Below are 23,814 nucleotides of genomic sequence, written 5' to 3'. Positions count from 1 at the left end.
AGCCTTGCTGGAGGAGTAGGGTGCCTCCGGGCACTTGGTGGAGCTAGGTTTGCTGACTCACAGAGCTACGGTTGACCACCTATGTGTGAGGCTCACTGGTATACTTGGGTGCCTCTGGGCACTTACGGGCAGAGCTCAAAGAACTTTGTAACACTTGCCCGAGCAGAGCAGAGTCTGAGGGGTCAGAGAGAGGTGTGCCTAATGCACAAGTGAGAAAAGGCTGTCCTGATGGAAAAACTCTATCCTGAGCATTCCTGAACCTGAATTATAACCTGTTACTTCCCTAATAAACCCCATAATCGTGAGTATGGTCTGTGAATTCTGTGTAGCCATTGCAACGAATTATTGAACTCAGCGGAGAAGTAGAGAATGCCATGGAAGGAACAGTTGGTGTCAGAATTGGTAAAGATGGTGGAGAGAGGAGGCATGTCTGACCTCTGTCTCATAGGAGTCAGCCTTGGGCTGTTGATCTTGATTTTCTTTCCTCCTTGTAAAATTAGAGGAGGTCAGATGCTGCCCCCACACCATTTTTACGAGGGAGCTCTAGATTGGGAGATCAGTGATGGGGGCCTCTAAGTTTGTTTGGGGAAATAAAAGGGGCTTTGCAGGTATCAAAAATCAGTTGGGAAAAAAATGGGGGGAAAAACTGTGTTGGTATAGAACCTAGGAGACCATATCTGGTTATCCATTTATATATTATTTAATGGTTAAAAAGCATATTCATGCTCACTGTCTCATTTTATTGCAGCCTCAAGAGTTCAGGAAGGTATTTTCCCATTTTACAGTAGGGGAAACAGAAGCTCAGTAGGTCATCCAATACCAAGTCCTGAACTTGCTCCTCTTCAATGTGAGTGGTGGTGGGTAGGGGGAGTGAAGAATGGTGGCAAGCGGAGGGGAAATGAAGAAAGAGGGAGACCAAGAGGCATGAAAAGTCCCCTTCTCTTCTTAGGGGAGCTGCAGCCTTGAGGCAGTAGGGAAGAAGTGCCATGATTTGAGGTCGGGACCACAACGTGGTAGGCTTTCTGAAAGCAAAAACTTGAGTCAGCCATATTCAGGGACCACCCTCCACATGGGCTCCCACTTGGTGTTGGCTTGTAGACCAGGCTGAAGGGTATAGATGAGCCACCTGTCTATGTGGGCCTTACTCTCTCTTGGTTGGCTGTGCACACTTTACTGGGAAAGTCGTCCAAGCAGAGGCTTCTTAAACAGGAAAACTCTGGGCTGTCTTCATATGAGCTAGCTCGGTGGAAGTAACGGAGGCAAAAGGAGTGGAGGAGCAAGCTTTCCAAGCAAAGGAGACAGCAATAGCAAGGTCATGGAGGCAGGGTGGTGCTCAATGTGGGAAGCAGGCAGGGATTGAGAGACAATTGGAGAGATGAACAGGGGCCAGATCATGAAAGGTGTTATGTCCTATGAGATGTAGTTTGGATTATATCCTATAAGAAACAAAAAGGTATTGCAAAAGAGGGGACTACATTTTTACTCTGACCTGTTGTGTAAAAGATCTATTTGAGTGGGGATTTATTGGAGTTGGAGAGTACGTGATGTCCAGGAGACAGGACAGCCTGAATGGGGGAAGAGATAGGAATGGAAGAGACTGATTTCGGAAAATTTTTAAGTAAGATTATCAGAGTTTCATGACTGTTGAGCTCATGCTGATATTGAGTACTCACTGTGTGCCAGGCACTGAACTCAAAGCTCATTACATACGAGCTTAATGAATTCTTCCTATTTAAGATGCCTCTGCCATGAAGTTGCCATGAACAATAAAATATTATCCCCATTTAACAGAAGAAGAAATTGGAGCTTTTAGTTGTTTAGTAAACTTAGATTGACGGTACATCATGCAAGCAGCAGAGCCAGGATTCAATTCCTGGTCTGTTTTATACAAAAGCCTTGATCTTAACCAGCATGCGATACTGACTCCCAACATGTGGAGTTAGGAAGAGGGAGGAGTCACTCTCAGGTTTCTCATATAGATAACTGAGGAAACTGAGATAGAAGACATAGGAAGAGAAAGGAGTTGTGGGGAGGCTAGGTTTAATTCTAGACTCTAGTTCGTGATGTCAGGGGCCTGTGAAGTGAAGAAAAAAAAAAAAAGAAGTGAGGAACATATTAAGTCTCTCTGTGGCCCCATTTCTTTCCCTTCTTGAGCCATATGGTGGGCCTTGGAGCACGCACAGTTTTGGTTTCTGACTCCTCTCTCCCACTCTCCAGGGTGAGGGTGATAAGGCTCTCCTAAGAGGAAGCCTAACACCTGGAAAACAACCTACAGGAGGACAAGGCTGAGAAGCCTGTAGAAGTAAAAGACGATGGCTGTCAGGTCTCAGGGAGCTAGCCTTTTGGCTCTGATGAAGGGGAAGATGTGGCTGAAAAAGAGAGTCAGACCCTTTTCCCAGCATGACAAACTCCCCAAGGACCAACTAATGCCAAGAATCTGTCAAGACAGGCTCAGATGGCCCAGACTTTCTGAAGTCCAGGCTACAGTGTCTAACCCAATCTGCCACGTTTACGACTGCAGAGTCAGCATGCATAGATTTCCAGGAGTGCTCTTACAGGGCTTGAGGTTACCTTGAGACGTATTGGTGGACTGCAGTGAAGCCTACCTTCTCCAGGGGAATCTACACAGAGGTCTTTGATTCTAAGCCCAGCACTCTTGTGGGAAGCCTCTGCGTACATGGTCTCCTGGGCTCCTGTGAGTGGGATGAGAGAGTGATGGGCCCTCTGTTCTCTGAGGGATGGGAGTAAGAAGCACTTCGTTCCTCAGAAACATGTCAGTGCTTTCTGTCTCACCTTTCAGTGGGAGCAGGGCCTACGGACCAGAAAAAACATCAAAGAAAGCCTAAGAACTTGGGGACTTCTGGCAAAGAAGTTGGAACTAAGTGTTCTGATGATACCACTCATTCAGCCTCCTCAGCACACAGGGGCTCCTCAATCTCAGGGGATACTCTCTCCTCCCAGACTGGTCTTTATCCAGAAATCTTTCTAGCCTCTTCTTATCTCTGGGCTGTCCTTGGCCTCTGGTAAAGACCTCAGCCCTCCTACCCAAACCCTGTTGGTCTTTCAGCTCCTGTCCTTCCTCCTGAGCAGTCAGGGAATCACCAGCTTGCCCTATTTCTCCTATCCACTCTGTATTTTTTACCACAAGGAGTGGCTGGGGGGCCAGGGATTGTTGGAAAGAGTCTCTCATCCAAGAACCAGTGGATCTCTGATTCTGCAAGTGTTACAGACTGGGTGAGGCTGAGTCCCTGAGGTGCACCAAGGGAGGAGGGGAAATGGCTGAAAGTAGCTGACCAGCTGGGTGGCCTTGGGCAAGTGTCTTCTCTCTCTGGGTCATGATGACCTAGGCTGGATGATCTCCGAGGTACCTTCCAGCTCTCAAGAGTATAGGGAAAGGAACAAAGGGAAGGCTGGGGATGCTGGAGGCTCTGGGAAGGGACAGACAGGCCTATCCCTGCCTCTAATCACCTTAATTTTGTCAGCAGGAGGAATGGCACCAGCTGTGGCCCGGCTACTTTTCCTCCAGCTTGTTCTAGGACCAGCTCTGGTCCTGGGTATCAACCTGTGGAGTGCCATCAAGAACTTCAACCACTTATTCATAGACTTCCCCCGGGTTGAGTACTCAAGCAAGTTCCAGGGCTACTGTAATGGCATTATGAGCTATGTGAGAGGCAGAATGCAAAACTGGGATTGTCCAAAGATCCATTACTTGGTACATGTCCCCTTTAAATCCATCCGGAAGTACTGCAAGCATAGTGAGAACTTCTGTGAGAACTACAACCACTACTGCACATTAACTAAGGACTCCTTCCCCCTCACGATCTGCAAACTGTCGGACAAACAGCCGCCTACCAGCTGCTACTACAATACCACCCTAACCAACCAAAAGCTCTACCTGCTCTGTTCCCGCAAGTATGATGCTGATCCAGTAGATATCATTGGCCTCTTCTAGGGAAGGGGAGCTTTAATTCTGAACCACCCCCCATCTCTGCCTCTAACAGCTAGCCTTTTCCTATTCCCAAAACACTGATCCCTGGCACAAGTCTTCCTTCCTGACTTCCTAGACAGGCAGTGTCCTTTTCTCCCAAGAGACTAGATAGGCAGGGAAAATGTTCAAAGTTTTGGCCACCATCCAAAGTCATACTGTCCACTAGGCTCTTTCCAACTTGTTTATAGCACCTCTTTGCCCCCAATTCTCCTTCTTCCAGGGACAGTTTTACCACCAATGAGCTGACTCTGTCCAATTGGCAATGACTGTCCATCCCCTGGGCCAGACCCTGAATCCTGGATGGAGGCCCAGGGCCTCAACTCACACCATGGCAACAAGCACCCAGCTTCTGCATCTCACCTCCACATCCTTATCAACCTTCTTTTCTCAGTCTTCCCCCACATCCCTGTAACTTTCCCTCTCACTTACCTACACAGTGGGAACTTCTAGCTATAGGAACCTCCCTGAGACATATTTTAGCCTCATTTCCCCAGAACTCCCCTCAGTTCCCAGTTGATTCTCCCTTTTATGTAACCTGTCCTGCCTCCCTCCCTACTATGGAGTCCAGCATGCCTTTCCCCAACATTCTTAGTCTCCCTGTCTTCCTTTTTCTAACCTCTTTTCCTTCCATTCTTCTCACTTTGGCTCACTGGAATTTCAAGTTATGGTCTCTAGCCCAATCCCCTAAAGTTTCCTACTTTTCTTTTCCTTCCAGTAGCTCCTCTCAATATTCCCTAAACTTAGATTCTGTGACTGACAAGACAGGGGACGAGGTGAGCCTAGCCGTAGTCACATAAAGTTTTAAAAGCACATCTGAGTTATGCAAGATATAATCATTGGGAGAAATGGAATGAAGGGTACATGGGACCTCTCTGTACTATTTTTGCAACTCCCTGTAAATATATAACCATCTCAAAATAAAAAGCTAAAAAATACACATCTAACTCAGTTCTGATTTAATTTTTTTTTCTCAATGAACCAGGACCACTACTCTTGGAGGCATGGAGGCCACCACCTTTGGCCATCTTCCAGGGCTACCCTTAGCAGTCAGTAAGGTCTTCTGCTCTGTGTATACCATGATGAATGTGCAGTGGGGTAAAACTCAGTTCTGGGCTGGATGCTGAAAGCAGATTCTCCCTTCTCCCTAGCTCTAGGGTAAAATCATAATAGGAGTCAGACTGAGTAGATCCTTGACTCCCTCTAGTTGATTTCTACTTATTCCTTCAACAAAACCTGGATTGCAACAAATAAGGAAGGTGGAGGGACAGGCAAAGGTCCAGTAGGTGGTATGGTAAGACTTTGGCTTGCTTATCTTGGACACATTATCAGGAAAGACCAATCACATAAAAGGACATTATGATTGGTAAAGTAGAAGGCAGTAAAAGGAGGGAAACCCTCAATGAGATGGACTGATACAATAGCTAAAGCAATGGATTCAAACACAGCAACAATCATGAAGATACCACAGGACTGGGCAACATTTCATTCTGTTATCCATAGGGTAGCTATGAGTCAGGGCTGACTGAAGGGCACCTAACAACAATATGTCAAATCAGGAATTTCCCTTTTGGTAGGTAGGGAAACACTGATGGTGTAGTGATTAAGTGCTACCGCTGCTAACCAAAGTGTCAGCAGTTCAAATTCACCAGGCATTCCTTGGAAACTCTATGGGACAGGTCTACTCTGTCCTATAGGGTCGCTATGAGTTGGAATTGACTCGATGGCACTGGGTTTGTTTTTTTTTTTTGTTTTTTGGTAGGTAGAAGGGGTGGGTACCAGCAATGTGTGAACACAAGTAGCAAATACTTCTGTCTCTACAACTGGCTCATGTCTTATCTCTGAATATATCCCCCAGTCCCATTCTTAGAAGTAACTGTTGAGGGAAATGCTAATTTATGGCTGGGAGGTACAAAGCTGAGAAGGGAGGTGGCTGGAAATGCTGAGGCTTCTCTCTTCTCCCTCTTTCTATACCAATGGGCCCATCTATTCCACATGCTAAAGGGAGACAGGAGTCCTTAGCTGCTGCACACACAGATGTTTATTGTTTCCCATGCTCTCTTGTGTTGAAGACAGAGGGTCAGGAACTGGCAGGCTAAGATGAGGCTCCTTTCTACTTGTTCTTATCATAGGTGCCAGCAGCCTTGTAGGCACTCAACATAGCCTGAGTTTCAGTCACCTCTTCCCATTCTGCAAGGCCCTTGCCTTTGCCACTCTCATCAAAGCATTCCCTGTGGAAGCCAGTGTATTTGCTGGCATCTGTCAGCTGGTCCACCCTGTCTACCGTTATTGCTTTCTGCAAATCGGGGGATTGGTTTGTGCCCTCTTCCCTCCCCTCCACTATCACACACCATTTTCCTAAAGACAGGCTTAGATACTGCTGGTACTCTGTGCTCTTGCTCTGCTTCTGGCGTAGTGCTGCTTTCTTAGTGCCCAGATGCAGCTGGGGCAAGAGCCATCCACTCATGAGGGAGAGGGAGTCTGGTTTATGGGAATGTGTGGGGTATGTGGGAGGAGGGAGGGTAGATTTTTCTGTTTCCAGAAGAGTTATTTTGATGAGGCTACTGACAAAGGACTTCAACCCCAGACCCAATATGCAAGGTCCCTCTTACTGGGAAGGCCCTATTTGAAACCTGGAACATAAAGAGCTTTTAGTAGAATAGAGGGTGAGGGAGCCAGGAGGTCAGAGATTAGATCTTGTTCTAAGAACAGAAAAAGGAGTGGAGATCAAACATTAAGTCCTGCATTCTGTGTGTCCGCAAAGCCACCAAGCCCTAGTTGCTTGAACTCAGATACTAGAGCTTTGGGAATGAGTCTAAATTCTATTAAAATAGCTATGGACCTTGGGTAAGTCATTTCTCCTTTTTGGACCACAGGTTCCTCACCTCTGAAATGACTAGATGATTTCTAGTCTGTCCCAACACCAACGGTGTTCAAGAGGCTTTTTGTCCTGTCTCCCTATAGTTATGCTGTTGGCAGGGTTAGGGACATTTAAGGGTGAGAGGGAAGACTGGGGCAGCAGGGATTTAGGGAAGTAGGGCTAAGGGTTAGGGAAGAAGAATTTTACTCACAATAATGCCAGTAGTGCTTGGATCCTTGCCCTCCATGAATTTATAAATGTTGTCCAGGGTTTCATCTGGGTTCTTCCCTTTGAACCACTTCTGGCCCAGCTCCTTCATTGTCAACTGCAACTGTGCAGAATGCGATGGTTCAAGCATTCTTGGCCCTGGGCAGGCAGACAAAAGTTTAAGAACTCTGGAACATGAACCTATTTACCTTCCAAGGTCCAATCCTTCCCTTAGTTAGATTTGGCTTCTTCAGTCCTATCACTGGGTTTCTAGAGGACAGGAAATAGTACAGCGCCAGGTATCCAGTGTGTGCTCAGCAGGCCTACTACCAATGTTCCGCACATGAACCCTTCCATGTTCCACTACCTTGCTCATTCTCTCCTCCCTGCCTCCCGCCTCCTTACTTCCCTTTCATGCCTGTGCTTCATTGGTCCTTTACTTGACTTTGCTAAACCCGATGTCCACATCAGTAGAGGTGACCATCTTGCCATCCATGATGCCACAGTCTTTCCATAGCTTGGAGAAATTCTTGTTGTTCATTTCTGTACCACTGGTTGATGAGTCTCCAAAGAGAACAAACCGCTGGAATGTTTTCCCTGCTTCTGATGCCATGGTCAACTGGAGGCAGGGGAGGACAGTAAGGGGTAGGCTAGGGGGTAAGGGAGGAGGGGAAGAGAGGACTGAGGATGAGGGTTAAGATAAAATCAGAATCAGCGAAGGGAATAGACCTCCCCCTCCCTGTTCTCTCTACCCTCTTCTCCCTCACTCCCCATCCTACCTACCCCAGCTATAGCATCAGTTTCCGCTTCCCAATAGTAGGGTTATTAGTGTCTGGATGCTACAAACTGAAAACTCATCACCACCTGTCCCTCTTCCCCACCACTTTTGTGTACTTAAGAGTGCCTTGATGATGCCTGACCCTTCCCAGCCTTTGTATGCGTGTGTGTACAAATATGTGGGAGTCAGCTGGGTGGGGAGACTGGCAAAGGGAAGACAGAAAGGGGAGGAGAGGCAAGCTTCTAAGACCTTGGCAGTGTTTATGTAACATCACTTCTTGTCCCAGCTACACCCCTCATCTTTGGGGGAGGGGGCTTTTGGTCTCCTTACCTTACTTGCTGCACTGAACAAGCTGGTAAACCTTAGGACATTTCTAGATGGTCAAACTTCCCTCATCATTCCAGCCCAGTTTACCAGTGCTCTGGGCCCTGGTTCGATTCCTTATGATCTGGTCCAAAACAAAAGCTGAGGAGAGCCCAGGGAAGGGGTTAATGCAAACAGATGGCCATGAGTCCAACATTGCCCTCTTTCCTAGTCTCCAGGCCCAGGGATAGCGACCAACATGGAGAATTCCACTGGCTTTGGCAGATCAACCTCAACAGGATCATTAAATGGCTTCTGTCTTAGTCATCTAGTGCTGCTATAACAGAAATACCACAAGTGGATGGTTTCAACAAATGGAAGTTTATTCTCTCGCAGTCTAGTAGACTAAAAGTCCAAATTCAGGGCGTCTTCTCCAGGGGAAAATTTTCTCTCTGCTGGCTCTGGAGGAAGATCCTTGTCATCAATCTTCCCCTGGTCAAGGAGCTTCTCAGGAGCAGAGCCAAAGTATGGGCTCTGTTCCCAGCACTGCTTTCTTGCTAGTATAAGGTCCCCAACTCTCTGCTTACTTCCCTTTCTCTTTATTCCTTGTAAAATAAAACCTGATGCAGGCCACATCCCAGGGAAACTCCCTTTACATTGGATCAGGTTTGTGTCCTGAGTAAGGATGTTATCCTCCACCCTAATCCTCTTTAACATAATCTAATCTCGCCTGCCTCGTTAACCATAGGCAGAGATTAGGATTCACAACACATAGGAAAATTACATCAATCACAAAATGGAGGACAACCACACAATACTGGGAATCGTGGCCTAACCAAGTTGACACATATTTTTGGAGGAAAGGATTCAATTCATGACAGCTTCCAACATTGACAATGGCATATCTAAGATTCAAATTCCCACCCAGATCCATTCTACTCCAAGGACAATGCTTTTTCCACTAGCCAGTAAGTAGAGCACGGACCTTGGAGTGTTGCAAATCTGGGTAGGTCAGGGTGACAGGGGCCAGGATGAGTCTCAGACTGAACTCTTCTAGATAGGTTTCTATGCACATCAAGGGTATTTTTTAGGGGTTTCTTTCTTTGGGCTTTTCTCTGGCCAGAGGTCCTATAGATGGACGAACTTCAGGGATACTAAAATGAAGTAACTAGGTTGGTGACTCTCATCCTATCTAATCAGTCACCAATTCTTATTAAATGTTTTTTACCTTGTCTTACAAATGCATTGTTTTCTTTCCACTCCTATTGCTTCCACCCTTTTTCAAGTCCTTGTCATCTCATGTCTGGATGACTACCCTAGCTTCTAAATGGCTTCTTCCTCAAGTCTAATACTTTACCCCCACCCACTGCATAAGCAGATTAATTTTCACAAAACTGTTTTTTTCTACGCATTACTCCTGCTTGGGAATGTTCTATGGCTCTTCATTGCCAAAACTTTTCGCCTGGCATTCAAGGACCTACACAATTTAGCCCAAATCTACCTTACCAAATATCACCCACCTCTCACCAAATTATTCTTCAGCTCTCCGTGGGCCATAATGGCATAATCATCATACTCTTGAGAGGCTACCTGGTAGTGGAAAGAGCATAGTTCTTGGAGTGGAATGGATCTGGGTGGGGATTTGAATCTTTTGTCATTTGCTAGCTGAGTGGTCTTGGGAAAGTCACTAAATATCTCGGAGCTTCAGTTTCCTCATCTGTACAACAGGGAAAATACTTTTACAGAATTGGGGGATGATACACGGGAAGCATTTTACACATAGTAGTATTTTTTTTTTTAGCCAGTATTCAGTTCTTCACAGTAATTTGTGTATTTCTACCTTCATACTTTCCCTCATGCTCTCTCTCAGCCTGGATAGAAAGCCCCTTCCTCTACTCAAATATTCCATGGGTGCACTCCTCATAGGGTGATTCACTCTATGAACAGAGCCCTTTCCTCCTCTGAATTATAGTCAGATAATGGTTCCCAACCTGTGGTCTGAGGCCTCCTAGGGGAAGGTTTCTGAATTATTGATGGGGTCCTGGAATCCATATGTACACAGAGCATTAATCATCAACTGAGTAAAGAACATGTCTTGCACAAGTAGCTCTTACTATATATACAGTTGTGATTCTCAGAGTACTGTACAAACTTGTTTCAAAGTATGGCTGAATTCATCATTTGTCTTTAGGTGTTTTCTCAGTCAGGAAATACTAATGCCATCACATAGGCAGAGAAATCACTGATCTCCTACTTGAAAAGGGTGAGAAACTACTGCTATAGTAAGACTTATTGTCTAAACGATTGATCTTTTATATATATATATATATATACATCATTTTTCTTCATTTTCTCTGTGTTTATACCTCCCCTCAACAGTGTGATTCATAATTTCCAGAGAGGGTATGGCTAGACTTTAACACTTCCTTAAATTCCTCATATCATCTACACAGTGACTTGCACACAGCAGGTACTTAACAGTGCTGCTTAATTGAAGGTATAGTTTGACTCTGCTTCTGGCCCATGGGAAGTTGGGCCATTTACACCAGGGCCAGGACCAGGACCAGGGCCAGGAGCTCCCCTGAGAAGGAGGAACCATATCTTAGACAGAACCAGCCTCACTTCTGCCTTCAGAGGCCCGGGGCCCTTAGGCCTAGGAAGCAAACAGATCCCAGTGGAAATTTCCCACCTCCTCCCTGCCCCAGGCCCCTGCTCAGGCCCCTTATCAGGTTCCCCCTGAGTCATCCTGACCCAGAGACTAATTTAGATGCTGGAACCTCCAGGTCTCCCTCCCTCCACCACTCCAAGTAAGACTACTTCAGACACTTCAGAGAAAGCTGCAGGCAAAAGTTCTCTAGACTCTCTTTCTTCCCCAGTTCCACTAGAGCTTTTGAAATCTCTCTCTTTTCCTATGGATCTTTACTACGTTCCTAATTCCAGCAGGCTTTTCCCTGTCCAGGAGAGTGTTAAACAGGGATCCAGAGGCATGAAGGAGCTAGAGGAGCCAAGACGCCCGCTTCTGTGCCAGTTTATAAGGGAAATAGTTATGGAGGAAGTGGGGGAAAGCAATAGAGGAAAATTGAGGAATGTAAGAGGCCCTTCAGATTTGGGGGAGTTGAAGGCTGAGTTTGATCTGACCAGTTCTCCTACTCTGGGTCACCGCCTCCCTCTTGGCCCCTCCTTCTTTCCAATAGACTCTGCCAAGTGGGGATGAAAGGGGCATTGATGTTCCTTGGACGGGGGGAGTGTTGCGGGTGGCGGTTCCCAGGCAGGGGGGGAGGGCAATTTGGGGGTCTTGGGGGGGCAGTCTGTGCAGGCGTTGCAGTTGGCAGCCCCAGTTCCATTGGCCATTGTTCCGAACTGGCTAGATGCCCAGCCCCCAAAATGGCAACTTAGGAACCAGGCTGAAGAGGGACGGGGGGGGAGGGGGGCTGGGATCCTGTCGCTGGGGGGAGCGCGGAGGCAGAAGGGGGCAGGTGGGAAGGAATTCAATCTGATTTCCTTTTGCCTAAGACAACTTTGAATGCCCGTAGCCACCTCAGCCATCCCATTCCAGGTGGTCTTTCTCTGAGGGGCACAGGGCCAGTGAGGAGACTGGGATGGCAAACCACCCAGGCAGGCACGGAGAGACACGGCGGTCCCTAAGACACGATCGTCTGGGCATTGCAATTCAGCCAGGCCAAGCTGGTCTCGCCCTCCTTCTCTGCGCCGGATTGGGAGGGGTTAGCGCCAAAGCCACAGGGTCTCTTGGGTCCCAGCCCGGGACACTGCGTCCTCCCCAAACCCCCACTCCACCCCCTCATGGCTAACCCCGCCCCTGCGCCTGTTTACCCAGGAGTCAGAGTCCTTGGGGGTCCCCGGCCCCTCCTCCACCCCCCCTTGGGGCCTTGACCCGGGAGTCCCCGTTGGCCATCCTCCCCCCCCCACCCTGCCTGAGATCTCCCTCTATTTATAGCGGCCCCCCGCGCTCCTCGCCCCCCCGCCTTGTTTTCCAACTTCTCTCAGAGCAGGCGTCGAGACGCAGCAGAGAGGAGGTACCAGGACCCTGGGCGCCCCGGAGTCGGAGCACCCGCATCGTCGACGCCCCTGCACCCGCCGCTGGCACACCTGCCCCTCCCAGCGGGCGAGACCCCCGCCTCCTCTGCCGAGATTCCCGTCCACCTCCTCTTTCCTTAACCAAGTTCTCTGTTTCCGGGCGGGCGGAGTCGAAATCTTTGGGTGTTAGCAGCCTGGGTTTGTCTCCCCACCTCTCCGCCTCTACCCCTGAGTCTGGGGGCGAGGGAAAGAGCTAGAGTGAGACAGGCAGATCCAGGTCACGGCTGGGGCTGTGTTGAGGGGTGGGCGTGGGGGGATTCTCCGCAGGGCTGAGGGATTCCTGCACAGCGCCCACCGTCCCCTTGGGGCGGATGTTGTGGGGAAGCGCGAGCGCAGGCTGCAAGCTTTCCTGAGTTCCCTCGCGCCCCAGCACCGCCCCACCCGGAGCCGCAGGCCGCCCGAGGCGGAGTAAAGGGGGGCGTGTTTACAGGGGTCCGGGGCGGGTCTGCCGGGAGCTGTGGGCGGGTGGGCGGGCCGGGGCGGGCCGGGGGCGGGTCTATGGGGAGTCCGAGCCGGGGCGGGCCGGAGAGTCAAAGGCAAGTGAAGGTGGAAGCGGCCGCGGCGGCAGCAGGTAGGGGGAGGGGCAGCGAGGGGCCGTGGGGCCTGCGCGGCGCCGGCCCGGCCCGGGGGCCCTTTGATCCTGATAGCCCGGGCTGACGGCTCGGGGGCAGGGGCCAGCAGGGAGCCTGCGCTCGGCCGCTGCGCACAAAGGCGGAGGCTCGGGGAGCCGTGGAGCGTGTTTGGGGCGGGCGCGAGGCTGGGTCGAGCGTCCAGGTCACTCGGCGCCAGGCGCGCGAGGCTGTCGGTCGGTCCCCACGCAGACTGGCAGCGTGTGCAGATTCATACCGGCCCGTTTGGTCCCATCCCTTCCACCCATCCCTTCCCAGCTGGCGCTCGGCCACCGCGGGCCGTCGGGGGAGGTTGGAAGGAGCTTGTGGGACTGTTCTCCCCCTTCCCGTCCCCGTTTCTCCACTTGCAGAACCTACACGGAGACTAGATTAGGTGGAGGACTGAAGCGACACGAGGCTTTTTTGTTTGTTATTAAATGGTGGAGGGAAACAGCCATGCTTTGCTACCTCATCTCACCCGAGAACTGTCAAAAATCCTGGGGATCTCCTCGCCCCCCCTTCTAGTTTGCAGATAGGAAACTGAGGCAAGAGTCGTTACTGACTGGGCCAAGGTCACACTGGTGGCGACAGAGTTGGGAATCCAGAGGTTCTGACAAGCCACGCTCTTCCCTCCACATCAGCACTTCCTTCTCTCCACCCCCAGCCGGGACTGATAAACCTGCTCTCTGCCTGCAGGCCCCTCTGGCCTGTATTGATTCTCGTTGAAGCTTAGGGATGAGTGTTCTCTGGACCCCTGTGGCAGAGATTGGGGAGGGTTAGTGACCCGGGGGAGGGTTAGTGACCCCGGGAGTCTGGGTTAGGGCTGAGGCGCTCTGTCCCTAAAAGACCCAGGCTCTGGCTTCCATGTCATTTACCTTATTGCTGTTTTCACAGACCCCAGAGCCAGAAGAACCCTGACCCCTAACCGCACTGCATCCAGCCAATAGGAGGTCAGTAAGTGACCCCACCCCTGGGCTTCTGTCTTCTCCCTCTGAGGGTCTGCACAGGTGTTCTGCTCCTCACCAGCCCCGCTAATGTGGAATGTCTGCTTGTTTATTCACAGTTAGGGGGGAGTGCCTTGAGAGGAAGAGAGGCAGGGTAGGCTGGACAGAGATGCCTCCCACCCTTGGTCATATATTCTGGCCTTTTTTGGCCCCTTCCCCTTTGAGCTGCTGACCCTGGGGCTTTAGCTGAAGGTGACAGTCAATACCCTGTCCTTTGGTATCTTTGGAATACTCAGTCCCTGAGCCATGAGTTTTACCCCCTATCTAACTGGTAGTGTGGGGTGGCCCCTAAATATAGCCTGGGAAACCTGAGCTGTGTGGTTGCCCCACCCTGGTATTTCTATGCAGGATGAGGGTATTGAGGGGGCAGCAGTGGGGGTGGCCAGTCTGGAGAGAAGTGGTGTCCAGACTCCTTTTCCACAGCCCCTCTTCCACTCGGCCTGGAAATGGAGCTGGAGGCAGGAATGTTTGCGTGTGTGCAGTAGGGTGCCTCCTGGGCCCCTCTGCACCCTGCATTGTGCTGAGAGGCGTGAGGGTGGTGGGGGTGAAGGCAGCCTTCGCCAGTCTTCTTGTTGTCTCAACCTGCCAGGCCACCATGGCGGAGCTGCAGGAGGTGCAGATCACAGAGGAGAAGCCGCTATTGCCAGGACAGGTGCCCAAGGCTGCCAAGGTTAGTAGAGACCCTTCGACTCTTCATGCCTAATTCCAGACCGCCAAGCATCTCCTTTATCTCCTGCCTTCCCACGTCCACTGACCTCATTCTAACCCACTCCGCTACTTTCTCCAGCTCTACCTATGTCTCTCTCCCCATCCACTGCAATTGGGAGTCCAGGCCCTTTCCTGTCACTACACTAACCTTCATCCTTTCCATGTCTCTTTTTGTCAATCTCTTTCTGTCTTTGGTCTCTCTTTGTCTGTCTCTCCATCTGTGACTCTCTGTGGTTGTGTGTTTCTGCGTGTGTCTATCTGTGTGTGTCTCTCCAGGAGGCTGAGTTAGCTGCCCGAATCCTCCTGGACCAGGGACAGGTAACAGCTTGGAGTGGTCCCAGGGTGGGAAGAGGGGTTCTCTCCTCTCCGCCAGTCCAGAGAGGGCCCCTACGTGGCTCTTTCTCTTCTCTTTGCTTCCTTTCCTTCTATTCCAGTCCTTTCCCTTCCCCATCTCTCCCCTCTTGTTCCTTTCTTTTCCTTTTCAGAGTTCCCGGTTCTCTCCACTCTTTCATTACTGTTTTGCACCCACAAACTCATTCCATGGTCATATTTTGCTAAACTAAATTCTTGATGACCCTATTTTTAACTGTTTCCTTTCCTCTTTCTCTCCCCCAAGCCCCCGAACTCCATGACTTTTGCAGGGCTCTGAACCTGGTTGGGTCCTGTTTGTATCCCTGTTGAGAATTTGCGTTTTTAACAAGTATTCCCAGGAAGTTATACATAAGAATCAGCGGCTGAACCAAAAAAATCCATTGCTGTCGAGGCTATTCCGACTCAGAGCGACCCTATAGGACAGAGTAGAACTGCCCCATATGGTTTCCAAGGAGCACCTTATGGATTCAAACTGCTGACCTTTTGGTTAGCAGCTGTAGCTCTTAACCACTACACCACCAAGAATCAGCTGGGGGTCTTGTTAAACCCTAGATTCTGATTCAGGATATCTGGGGTAGAAATGCAAATTTTCTGCAGGGAACTTGTTAGAAGTGCAAATTCTCAGGAGGGGGTTAGCAGCCAAGCTCTTAACCACTGCACTACCAGGCTTTCCTCCTACCTGATGGTGACCTGTTTTCCTGCAGACTCACTCAGTGGAGACCCCTTACGGCTCCGTCACTTTTACTGTCTACGGCACCCCCAAACCCAAGCGTCCAGCGATACTCACCTACCATGATGTGGGACTCAACTGTAAGGACCTTCACTCCCCCTCCCACTCCTTTCTCTGAAGAGGCTGGGGGGAAGGGGAAGGGTAAGAACCCAGTGTGAGGGTGAGGGGTCAGTATGGGCAGGAAGGCAGCCATTTGGCTTAGCAAGGAGAAGCTCTCTCCTTGCCTGACTGCGGCATGACAGAAAAAGGGTAGGTTCTGACCCAGGGGACACTTTTCCCTGTCTGACTCTCCTGTTGGGGTGATGTGGGTTCTCTTTAGATAAGACCTGCTTCCAGCCCCTGTTTCAGTTTGGGGATATGCAGGAAATCATTCAGAACTTTGTGCGGGTTCATGTGGATGCCCCTGGAATGGAAGAAGGGGCTCCGGTGTTCCCTTTGGGGTAAGAATTAGGTCCTTATCCTGTGACCAGCCTGGGGCACAGGGCCGGTGTGGGGAAGGTTGAGCCGGGAGAGAAGGGAAGCATGGAGGGCAGTGGTGACTGGGGAGAAGATGAGTGGGGTGTTTTGAGGTGGGGGGAAGTGGGGACAGGTTGGTATCTTTCTTAACATTCTCATCTTCCCCAGATATCAGTACCCGTCCCTGGATCAGCTTGCAGACATGATCCCTTGTATCCTGCAGTACTTAAAGTGAGAAGCCTGGGGACCCCTCCAAACCAGACTTCCCCTTTCCCACACAAGGAGACCCTTGGAACTCCTGAACCCACCATAGTTCCTGGGCTAGTTCTCGTCTCTGGCCTAGATATAGCCTTCCTCCTCTCTGCTCCCACCTTGAATGCTGCTGAGAGGAGAGGGAGTAGGTTTAGAAAATTGGCTGGAGTCAGCAGAGTAGCCTTAGTGCTTGGCCTTGCTTCAGGCTAAGGAGGGGCTTCTCTGATCAGGAAGCAAAGGAGGAAGAGGATGGGGTAATACAATCCCTGAGGAACCAGGTAGACCTGTCTCATCCTTCCCCTTTCCCCCACACACCTGGGGGAACTGGGAGCCCGGTGTGTGTGTGTGTGTGTTAGTGACTCTTGGGTCCTACTTTTGACTTGGCTTTTTTCCTAGGAACCACAGCCCTGTGCCGTTCTGGTTCACCTCTTTGCCATTTCTCCCATTCTCCCTGTTGTTCACTAAAGCTGTGTCCTCTTTCACGTCTTGCTTAAAGTTCCCTTTTTCCCATTCCTCTAGAGGAACCAGGAACTAAAACAAAACAAGTTGAACTAGCTCCTGAAAAATGAGAATGGCAAAGAGCTATGTAGGAAAACAGTGTGTCTTGTGTTGGGTGGGTGGATGGGTGTTTCTTTTCCAGATACTAGCTCTCAAAGAGGGAGCTGAGGATAGACTCCAGGGATCTACATTGATTACCAATGCCAGTCTTTAGCTCCTTGGAATCTTCCTTTTTCACCATTCCCCAAAGGAAGGTCACTTTCTATCCTTTGTGCCCACAGCCTTGGGAAGGAGGGTGAGAAGTTTGGTGAGGCTGGACTGTAGCGGGTCTTGGACATCAGGGCCCATTAGGCATGCATTTCCCTCTCACAGTTTCTCTACCATAATTGGAATTGGTGTTGGAGCTGGAGCCTACGTCCTGTCGCGATATGCTGTAAGAAATAAAAACTCCCAGAAGAGGGAAAGGAGGGTTCAGGGCCTGTGGCAGACTGATAAGGACAGTATCGTTTACTACTGTGTGTTTGGGGAGGGGAAGCAAGTGTGAGGGAGGGGAGGTAGGCCCTAGGGGAGTCCTAGACGGAGTGGAGCTCATGCCCTGTCTCTGTTTCCCCTCCTGCCCGCAGCTTAACCACCCAGACACAGTTGAGGGCCTTGTCCTCATCAACATTGATCCCAATGCCAAGGGTTGGATGGACTGGGCAGCCCACAAGGTTTGGAGGGACTTGTGTGCTGAGATCCAGGGTGGGGATTCCTCTTGTATGGGTCCACCTAAGCTTCATCAACATACCTGAATAGCCTCTGAACTTAAAGGAAGAAAAGGAGGTGGTGATGGGGCAGAGAAGTGAGGCTGTGTCATTGGACCCACCAAGACGAGGCTGGTCACTCTGCCTGGGTTTCTTCTTCCCATAATGCCCTGAGTCATATCTCATCTGCCCCTTTCCTCACAGCTAACTGGCCTCACCTCTTCCATTCCGGAGATGATCCTTGGACATCTCTTCAGCCAGGTAAGTAGTTGTGGAAGCTGGAGGGAGTAGAGGGGACCAGGAGGGACTTGAATGCTTGGAGTGACTGCCCTAGGTGGGACAGGATCTGAACAAGGAAGAAGGCTTGCCTCCTCTCATCTGGTATCTCTGGGTTTCTCTTCCGATCCCTAATTTTCCTCCCTCTTCTCTGCTTCAGGAAGATCTGTCTGGAAATTCCGAGTTGGTACAAAAGTATAGAAATATTGTTACGCATGCACCCAACCTGGAGAACATTGAACTGTACTGGAACAGCTACAACAAGTGAGTGGGCAGTGTGTGTGGGCGCACATGATAGCGCTGTAGAACCGGTGACTGGGGCCACAGGGAGGCACAGAGGAAGAGAGGAAAATCTGGGAAGCACGCGATGTACAAGGAGGGTAGAATTTAGTGTGCAGCTGGGGCAGCTCCAGGGTAGACCTCATTTACCTCCTTTAGACTTTTGGATTCTCAGAAGTAAGATGATCTCCTGTCTTTCTACTCCTCCAGCCCCTTCAGTGCCCTTTGATCAGGATCTGGGGCACTACCCGGGTCGTGCTTGGGGCCTGCTTGCCACCTTCCCCTTTGGTTCCCACTTTTTTTTTTTTTGGTTCCCACTTTTAATCACTAATATTGGACCACTATTTTTGGGAGGAAGAGACTTTCATGGGGAAGATAGTTTGCATCTCGATGCGTAGCATTGCCTGCCTAAAATTTCCACTCCTCTTTTAACCCCTCTCTAGCCGCCGAGATCTGAACTTTGAGCGTGGAAGTGATATCACCCTCAAGTAAGACTTTAAGAGATAAAACTATGCCCCATTCCCTGAATCTTCCCTAGGTATTTATACCCTTACAAGAAAGAGGGTCTCTTGCCAGGGAATTTCCTTGTCATCTCCCACCTAATCCTATTTAGCATATCATCACCCCTAGGCCTCCCCCCTTTAAATCTTCTTGGTGAGGTCAGTAGGTTTCAGAAGACTGTTTCCTCTTTGGAGCCAGACATTTTTCCAGCTGCTGTTTTGGGAAGAGGTAGGTAAGTGAGTGCCAGGGGTTCACCGCCTCCTCCCCGACACTGTGCCCTCAGGTGCCCTGTGATGCTGGTGGTAGGAGACCAAGCACCTCATGAAGATGCAGTGGTCAGTAGGGAAGTTTGGGGTGGGTGAGGGAGGGCTGGAATCCCTAGTGTGGTGGTCAGAGGGGTATCTTGCCAGGGGCCAAGCTCCGTTTGGAACAAGAAGAGTAACTTTGGGTAATGAAGAGTTTGATTACTGGCGGGGGGGAGGGGGGTGCAGAGCAGTGGGGAGCAGGGAATGGTAGGGGGCTGGTAGGAAAGGGACTGGAGGGGAGGGGCCAGAGGGAGTATGACCTCGTTCATTCAGCTCCCTACTTACTCTAGGTGGAATGTAACTCAAAACTGGACCCCACCCAGACCTCTTTCCTCAAGGTCAGTAATCCTACTCAGTGCCCAGCTTGACTCCTGCCCCAGGTCCTCACCCTTATATTCTTTCTACATTCAGCTTCTAGGCTTCTAGAGCCCTGCATGGGAACAAATGGGATAAAAAAAAAAAAAAAAATCAAAAACCAAGGGGCTGGAGTGAGGAAGCTAGGGAAGAGAGACCTTGTCCTACCCTGTGTGTGGTTCATTTCTTTACATGTGTGTCATTCTTTCTGGGTGTCTCTCTTCTGAACAGATGGCTGACTCCGGAGGTCAGCCCCAGTTGACTCAGGTGAGTATCCCTGCCTTCCATGGGATTGGGGGGGGGCAGTGGGGAGGTGGGATAGGATATTAGTGGCACTGAACTCTTCCTTTTGCCTTATACCTCATGCCCACATGTGCCATGACCTTGGCCTCCAGCTTAGCTTCTAACCTCACCCCACTGAATCCCTCTCATCATATTTCCACAGCCAGGCAAGCTGACTGAAGCCTTCAAGTACTTCCTGCAAGGCATGGGCTACAGTGAGTATGGGGTCAGAGGCCATCATGAGGACAAGGGATTGCTGCACAAGAGGAGGGATGGGAACCAAGGGGTTGGACCATTTTAGACTGATTCCTGGACTCATCACCATCTGCCAAGTCAAGCTTATTGTCCCCCTGGCCCTAGTTAGAACCCTCATCTCTACCCATGCACCCTACTCTGAGTTGCCAGCCTCCTTCCCCATCTCCTTTCTGACTGCCTGGTTATCCTTCTTTCTCCACAGTGGCCTCTTCCTGTATGACTCGCCTCTCCCGGTCTCGCACTGCCTCCCTGACCAGTGCAGCATCCACTGATGGCAACCGCTCCCGTTCTCGAACCCTGTCCCAGAGCAGCGAGTCTGGGACTCTCCCTTCAGGGCTTCCGGGCCACACCATGGAGGTCTCCTGTTGAATGGCTCTTGCTGCCCTGGTGTGGGACCCAGCCCTCACCTCCCTTAGCGCTAACCTGGGAGGTGCATCAGGGCACTGGGCCAGAGTGAGCAAGGGAAGATGGGCAGATCACATGTGGAGACAACCTTGATCTTTGATTGCTACCCTAACCTTGACCTCTAACCTGTGATTCCCTCCAGGTCCTGGGAGAGATGCCCTAATATCTGTTACAGACCCGGACCCCTAAATTACTCTACCTCCCCCCATTTTGGTATAGGGTGGAGAGGGCACTCATCCCCGCTCCCTGTTCTAGGTGTCCTTAGGTGAGGGATAAGAGGCTGTTATTGTCCATGGTGCCTCCAACAGACTCTTCCTACTTATCTCATATTTGCAAGGGGGAGGGAGCTTGGGTCTGAGGCTCTATTCACCAAAGCTGTTACGGCTTCTCATTATGGGCCCAAATGAATGTGTCTCAGGGGGAGGCTTGCTGGTGGATTAGTGGCCCTCAGGATGTGATAGGAACATCCAGTGTATGAAAAGGAAGTTGGAATAGGAGGTAGTGGGTAAAGAATGAGTATGGGGAAGGACTGGAGCTAGGGCAATACAAGGGGGCCTGGGGCCATTTGGCTGCACTAACTTTGGTAGCTGTCAGTGTACATCTAGCATGGGATGGGGGAAGGAGTCAAGCTTGGGCCGGCCTGCTTGGGGCTTGGCATAGGGGTGGGAAGGGTTGCCCTGGGGCTCTGACCACACGGAAATGTGTGGAGGGTGCCCTCCTGTCTCCCACAACTCCCGCTGTAACAATAAACTAGAGGAATCTGAGCACCGTTATTCTTTGTCTGGGTATGCCTGCATCATGCCTCTTTCCCTCTCTGCCCACTTCTCCCACTCGCTTCTCAAAATGACATAAGCCACGAGAGAAGGCTGATGTAGCATAGACACGTTGTAAAATGTGATCATGTAAGTCACTGACCCCTGTTCCAATAGAAAGGTATTGTTCTTGGGTCTGATAGCCAACATTTTCAAGCTCAGGAGAGAGGGGCCACTTAGATGAGTTCCTTATCGATTATGGATCTCTGAGAAATGCCACAGGATTTCAGAGATGCCACCAACATCATGATTTTAGAGAAGGAAATATAGACAAGCAACTAAAGTGCCAAACAACATCTTGCGGCCCACCTTGCAGGATCCTTCCTAGGGGTCACCTAAACTCTGTTTAGATAGATTCAGCATAATCCATGGATCAGGGCTCATGCAGTTACTATAGGGTTGGGCTGCTCCTAGTTCACTCCATGCTAAAGACTTTCAGGAGGGAGGGTCACAGCAAAAAGGATTTCCTCTTGGGAATTCCTGCTCCCCCAGGGGATCCAAGAGATCTGGAGCACATTAGACTTTGTGGTTCTCTTGAGAAGTTTTTAAAAAAATATGAACAATTACCATCCAGAGGACTTCAGGTATGTTGCAACTTTGCAGGCTGATCCTTGGGCTCTTGAAGCCCAACAGTAAAAATGAGAAGGCACTTCGTAGCATCATTGGCAAGGGTACTGTGGATGGAATATTACTAAGGTCATTTGCCAGATTGCTTTATAGAAACCCCACAGGCAGCTTGATGTCTAGAGCTGACACACTGACTGGTACAGAAGTGGGGCATGGAATACATTCTTGAGTCTTGAGCATTTCACCACTCTATCCCATAGGACCAAGACTATTTTAAATGTAATAGGCCAGGAAGCCTAGTGGCGCAGTGGTTAAACATTCAGCTGCTAACCAAAAAGGTCACCAATTGAAAGCTGCTCCTTGGAAACCCTTTGAGGCAGTTGTACTCTGTCCTATAGGGTCACTAAGAGTCGGAATCGACTCCAAGGCAGTGGGTTTTGTTTTTGTTTTTTTTTTTTAGGCTGGAGTCATAATGGGTGCAGGGTGATGGGTGACCACAGGGTTGTGGAGCTATTGGATGGTTGCCTAAACCAGAGTGGCCACATACAGGGCACACAGCAAAGAGTGCTTAAATACCACAGTAAGGAAAACAAGGCGTAATTGGAATCATTGGGGTCAACTAGCCCCTAGGAAAAACTTAGAAAAGGCAAAGAGCTACAATATTTACAGGCAATAACAGCTGTTGTGCATTATGAGAGGGAAGGCACGTCTTGTCTGCACATTTGCCTAAAGAGAGAGCAAGGTAATCTTCAGAAATGGGAGCGCATTACATATGTGCGTGTGGTGTTAGTATCTATCTCCCCTATAGATTTCTCTGCATAAGAAAGCCAAGACAGAGAGAGAGCGATGCCCTCTGCTGGGAGGAAGGGTGAGGGGGCTTACTGTCCTTGACTGACCTCCCTTTGTTGGTCCTAGACACTCTAGCCCATGGGGACACAGTGCCTCCCTGTGGTTGCCATGGAGGAACTTTCTCCAGTTCCTAATTCCCTGTTTGTCCTGTTCTACAGCCTGTTTTTTGTGGTTCTGTGCAGTAGCTGTATGGCGAAGTCACAATGTCATGGCCAGCAGCCCCTTCCCTTTCTCAGGATCAGAGCTCAGAGGCTCCGAGGAGGGAGTTTGTGGTTGACTTTATAGAAGCTGAACCACAAACTATTTTTTGTCTCTGCTTAAGACTTAGGACTCCTGTTTCTCTCTTCTCCTCATTCTTAAGGAATGTAGGTGCTTCCCAGACTTTAGGGACAAAAGTCCTAAAGAGGACTAAATGGGTTGGAGAATTAAACTAGAAGAATGCAGTGAGAAGAATCTGTGGTTCAGCTCAAAAACTCTAGATTGCGTGAAGAGATTTTAAAGGGCGATTCTCTGAAGGTACATGCAAAAAAGTGGAACTGCAGCAGGAGGGATCGATGTTAAACATTAGAGAGGACTCCTCTCATGGTTAGGAGTCCCTGGGTGGTGCACATGGTTAACATGCTTGCCTACTAACAGGAAGGTTGGAGATTCGAGTCTATCCAGAGGTACCGCAGAAGAAAGGCCATCGGAAACCCTAGGGTGCACAGTTGTACTCTGACATGCACGAGGTTGCCGGGAATTGGAATTGATTCCACGGCAGTTGGTTTATTTCTAATGGTTAGGGGAAGTGCAGGAGTGGGAGACACCACCTTTCTAGAGCTATCTTAGAACTAACTGGGAAGTGAGTCAATTCTGACAAGAGGCCTGGTGTCCAAACCAAAAAAAAACCTGTTGCTGTCAAGTCAATTCCAATTCATGGTGACCCTATAGGACGGAATAGAACTGCCCCGTAGAGTTTCCAAGGAACAGTTGGCGGATTCGAACTGTCAACCTTTTGGTTAGCAGCTGTAACTCTCTATGTAATTTGTTTGCAGCCTCTCTCCTCACTAACGTCAGAGTTTTCTCAAAATTGCATATGTAGTAAAAGTAGAATGCATTCTGTATTTAACATTCAACAAATCTAAAGCTAGTAACTGAGAACAAACTTAAAATAAAAAAAAATTCTACACCTGGCATGTTTAAGCATCTGTACACCTGGGCCTGGGGGTATGTCTTAGTCATCTAGCGCTGCTATAACAGAAATACCACAAGTGCATGGCCTTAATGAAGAGAAATTTATTCTCTCACAGCCTAGCAGGTTACAAGTCCAAATTCAGGGTGTCATCTCCAG

At 49.7% G+C, this 23,814-nt stretch overlaps 3 protein-coding genes across 6 annotated transcripts; 2 read left to right on the top strand and 1 right to left on the bottom strand.

The window, feature by feature from the left end:
* Window positions 1-811: 811 nt before the first annotated feature.
* Window positions 812-3,952, top strand: RNASE13 (ribonuclease A family member 13 (inactive)). Its single transcript, XM_049899229.1, has 2 exons — window positions 812-847; window positions 3,486-3,952. Exon 2 carries the CDS (start codon window positions 3,491-3,493, stop codon window positions 3,950-3,952), a length of 462 nt encoding a protein of 153 aa, XP_049755186.1. The 5' UTR covers window positions 812-847; window positions 3,486-3,490.
* Window positions 3,953-6,080: 2,128 nt separating this feature from the next.
* TPPP2 (tubulin polymerization promoting protein family member 2) lies at window positions 6,081-10,371 on the bottom strand. Its single transcript, XM_049897502.1, is given in 6 exon segments — window positions 6,081-6,281; window positions 7,057-7,182; window positions 7,184-7,211; window positions 7,493-7,733; window positions 8,161-8,295; window positions 9,654-10,371. Coding segments are annotated over 4 exon segments (528 nt in total). The 5' UTR covers window positions 7,666-7,733; window positions 8,161-8,295; window positions 9,654-10,371.
* A 1,757-nt stretch (window positions 10,372-12,128) lies between these two features.
* On the top strand, window positions 12,129-21,023 carry NDRG2 (NDRG family member 2). Of its 4 annotated transcripts, none has more exons than XM_049898635.1 (16): window positions 12,129-12,167; window positions 13,731-13,786; window positions 14,430-14,510; window positions 15,625-15,730; window positions 15,970-16,090; window positions 16,275-16,337; window positions 17,229-17,289; window positions 17,480-17,566; window positions 17,804-17,860; window positions 18,036-18,139; window positions 18,598-18,642; window positions 18,939-18,990; window positions 19,251-19,298; window positions 19,546-19,581; window positions 19,760-19,811; window positions 20,054-21,023. In XM_049898635.1, the coding sequence occupies exons 3-16, from the start codon at window positions 14,436-14,438 to the stop codon at window positions 20,218-20,220; spliced, it is 1,074 nt and encodes a 357-aa protein (XP_049754592.1). In that variant the 5' UTR covers window positions 12,129-12,167; window positions 13,731-13,786; window positions 14,430-14,435; the 3' UTR covers window positions 20,221-21,023. The 4 variants fall into 4 exon arrangements, with proteins under 4 accessions (XP_049754592.1, XP_049754593.1, XP_049754590.1 ...); XM_049898636.1 differs by lacking the exon at window positions 12,129-12,167 and adding an exon at window positions 12,178-12,366; XM_049898633.1 differs by lacking the exon at window positions 12,129-12,167 and adding an exon at window positions 12,727-12,799.
* The last annotated feature ends 2,791 nt before the right edge of the window (window positions 21,024-23,814 follow it).

This window comes from Elephas maximus, chromosome 10 (genome assembly GCF_024166365.1).
Source record: "Elephas maximus indicus isolate mEleMax1 chromosome 10, mEleMax1 primary haplotype, whole genome shotgun sequence".
NCBI classification, from domain to species: domain Eukaryota; kingdom Metazoa; phylum Chordata; class Mammalia; order Proboscidea; family Elephantidae; genus Elephas; species Elephas maximus.
This window is presented reverse-complemented; position numbering and strand designations above follow the sequence as displayed.

Excerpts from the sequence above, each read along its gene's own strand:
- RNASE13 (XM_049899229.1), top strand. The coding sequence starts at position 3,491 with ATGGCACCAGCTGTGGCCCGGCTACTTTTCCTCCAGCTTGTTCTAGGA.
- NDRG2 (XM_049898635.1), top strand. The coding sequence starts at position 14,436 with ATGGCGGAGCTGCAGGAGGTGCAGATCACAGAGGAGAAGCCGCTATTG. Across the intron at positions 17,567-17,803 it reads TGGACTGGGCAGCCCACAAG|CTAACTGGCCTCACCTCTTC; the intron begins GTTTGGAGGGAC and ends CTTTCCTCACAG. Across the intron at positions 18,643-18,938 it reads GGAAGTGATATCACCCTCAA|GTGCCCTGTGATGCTGGTGG; the intron begins GTAAGACTTTAA and ends CTGTGCCCTCAG.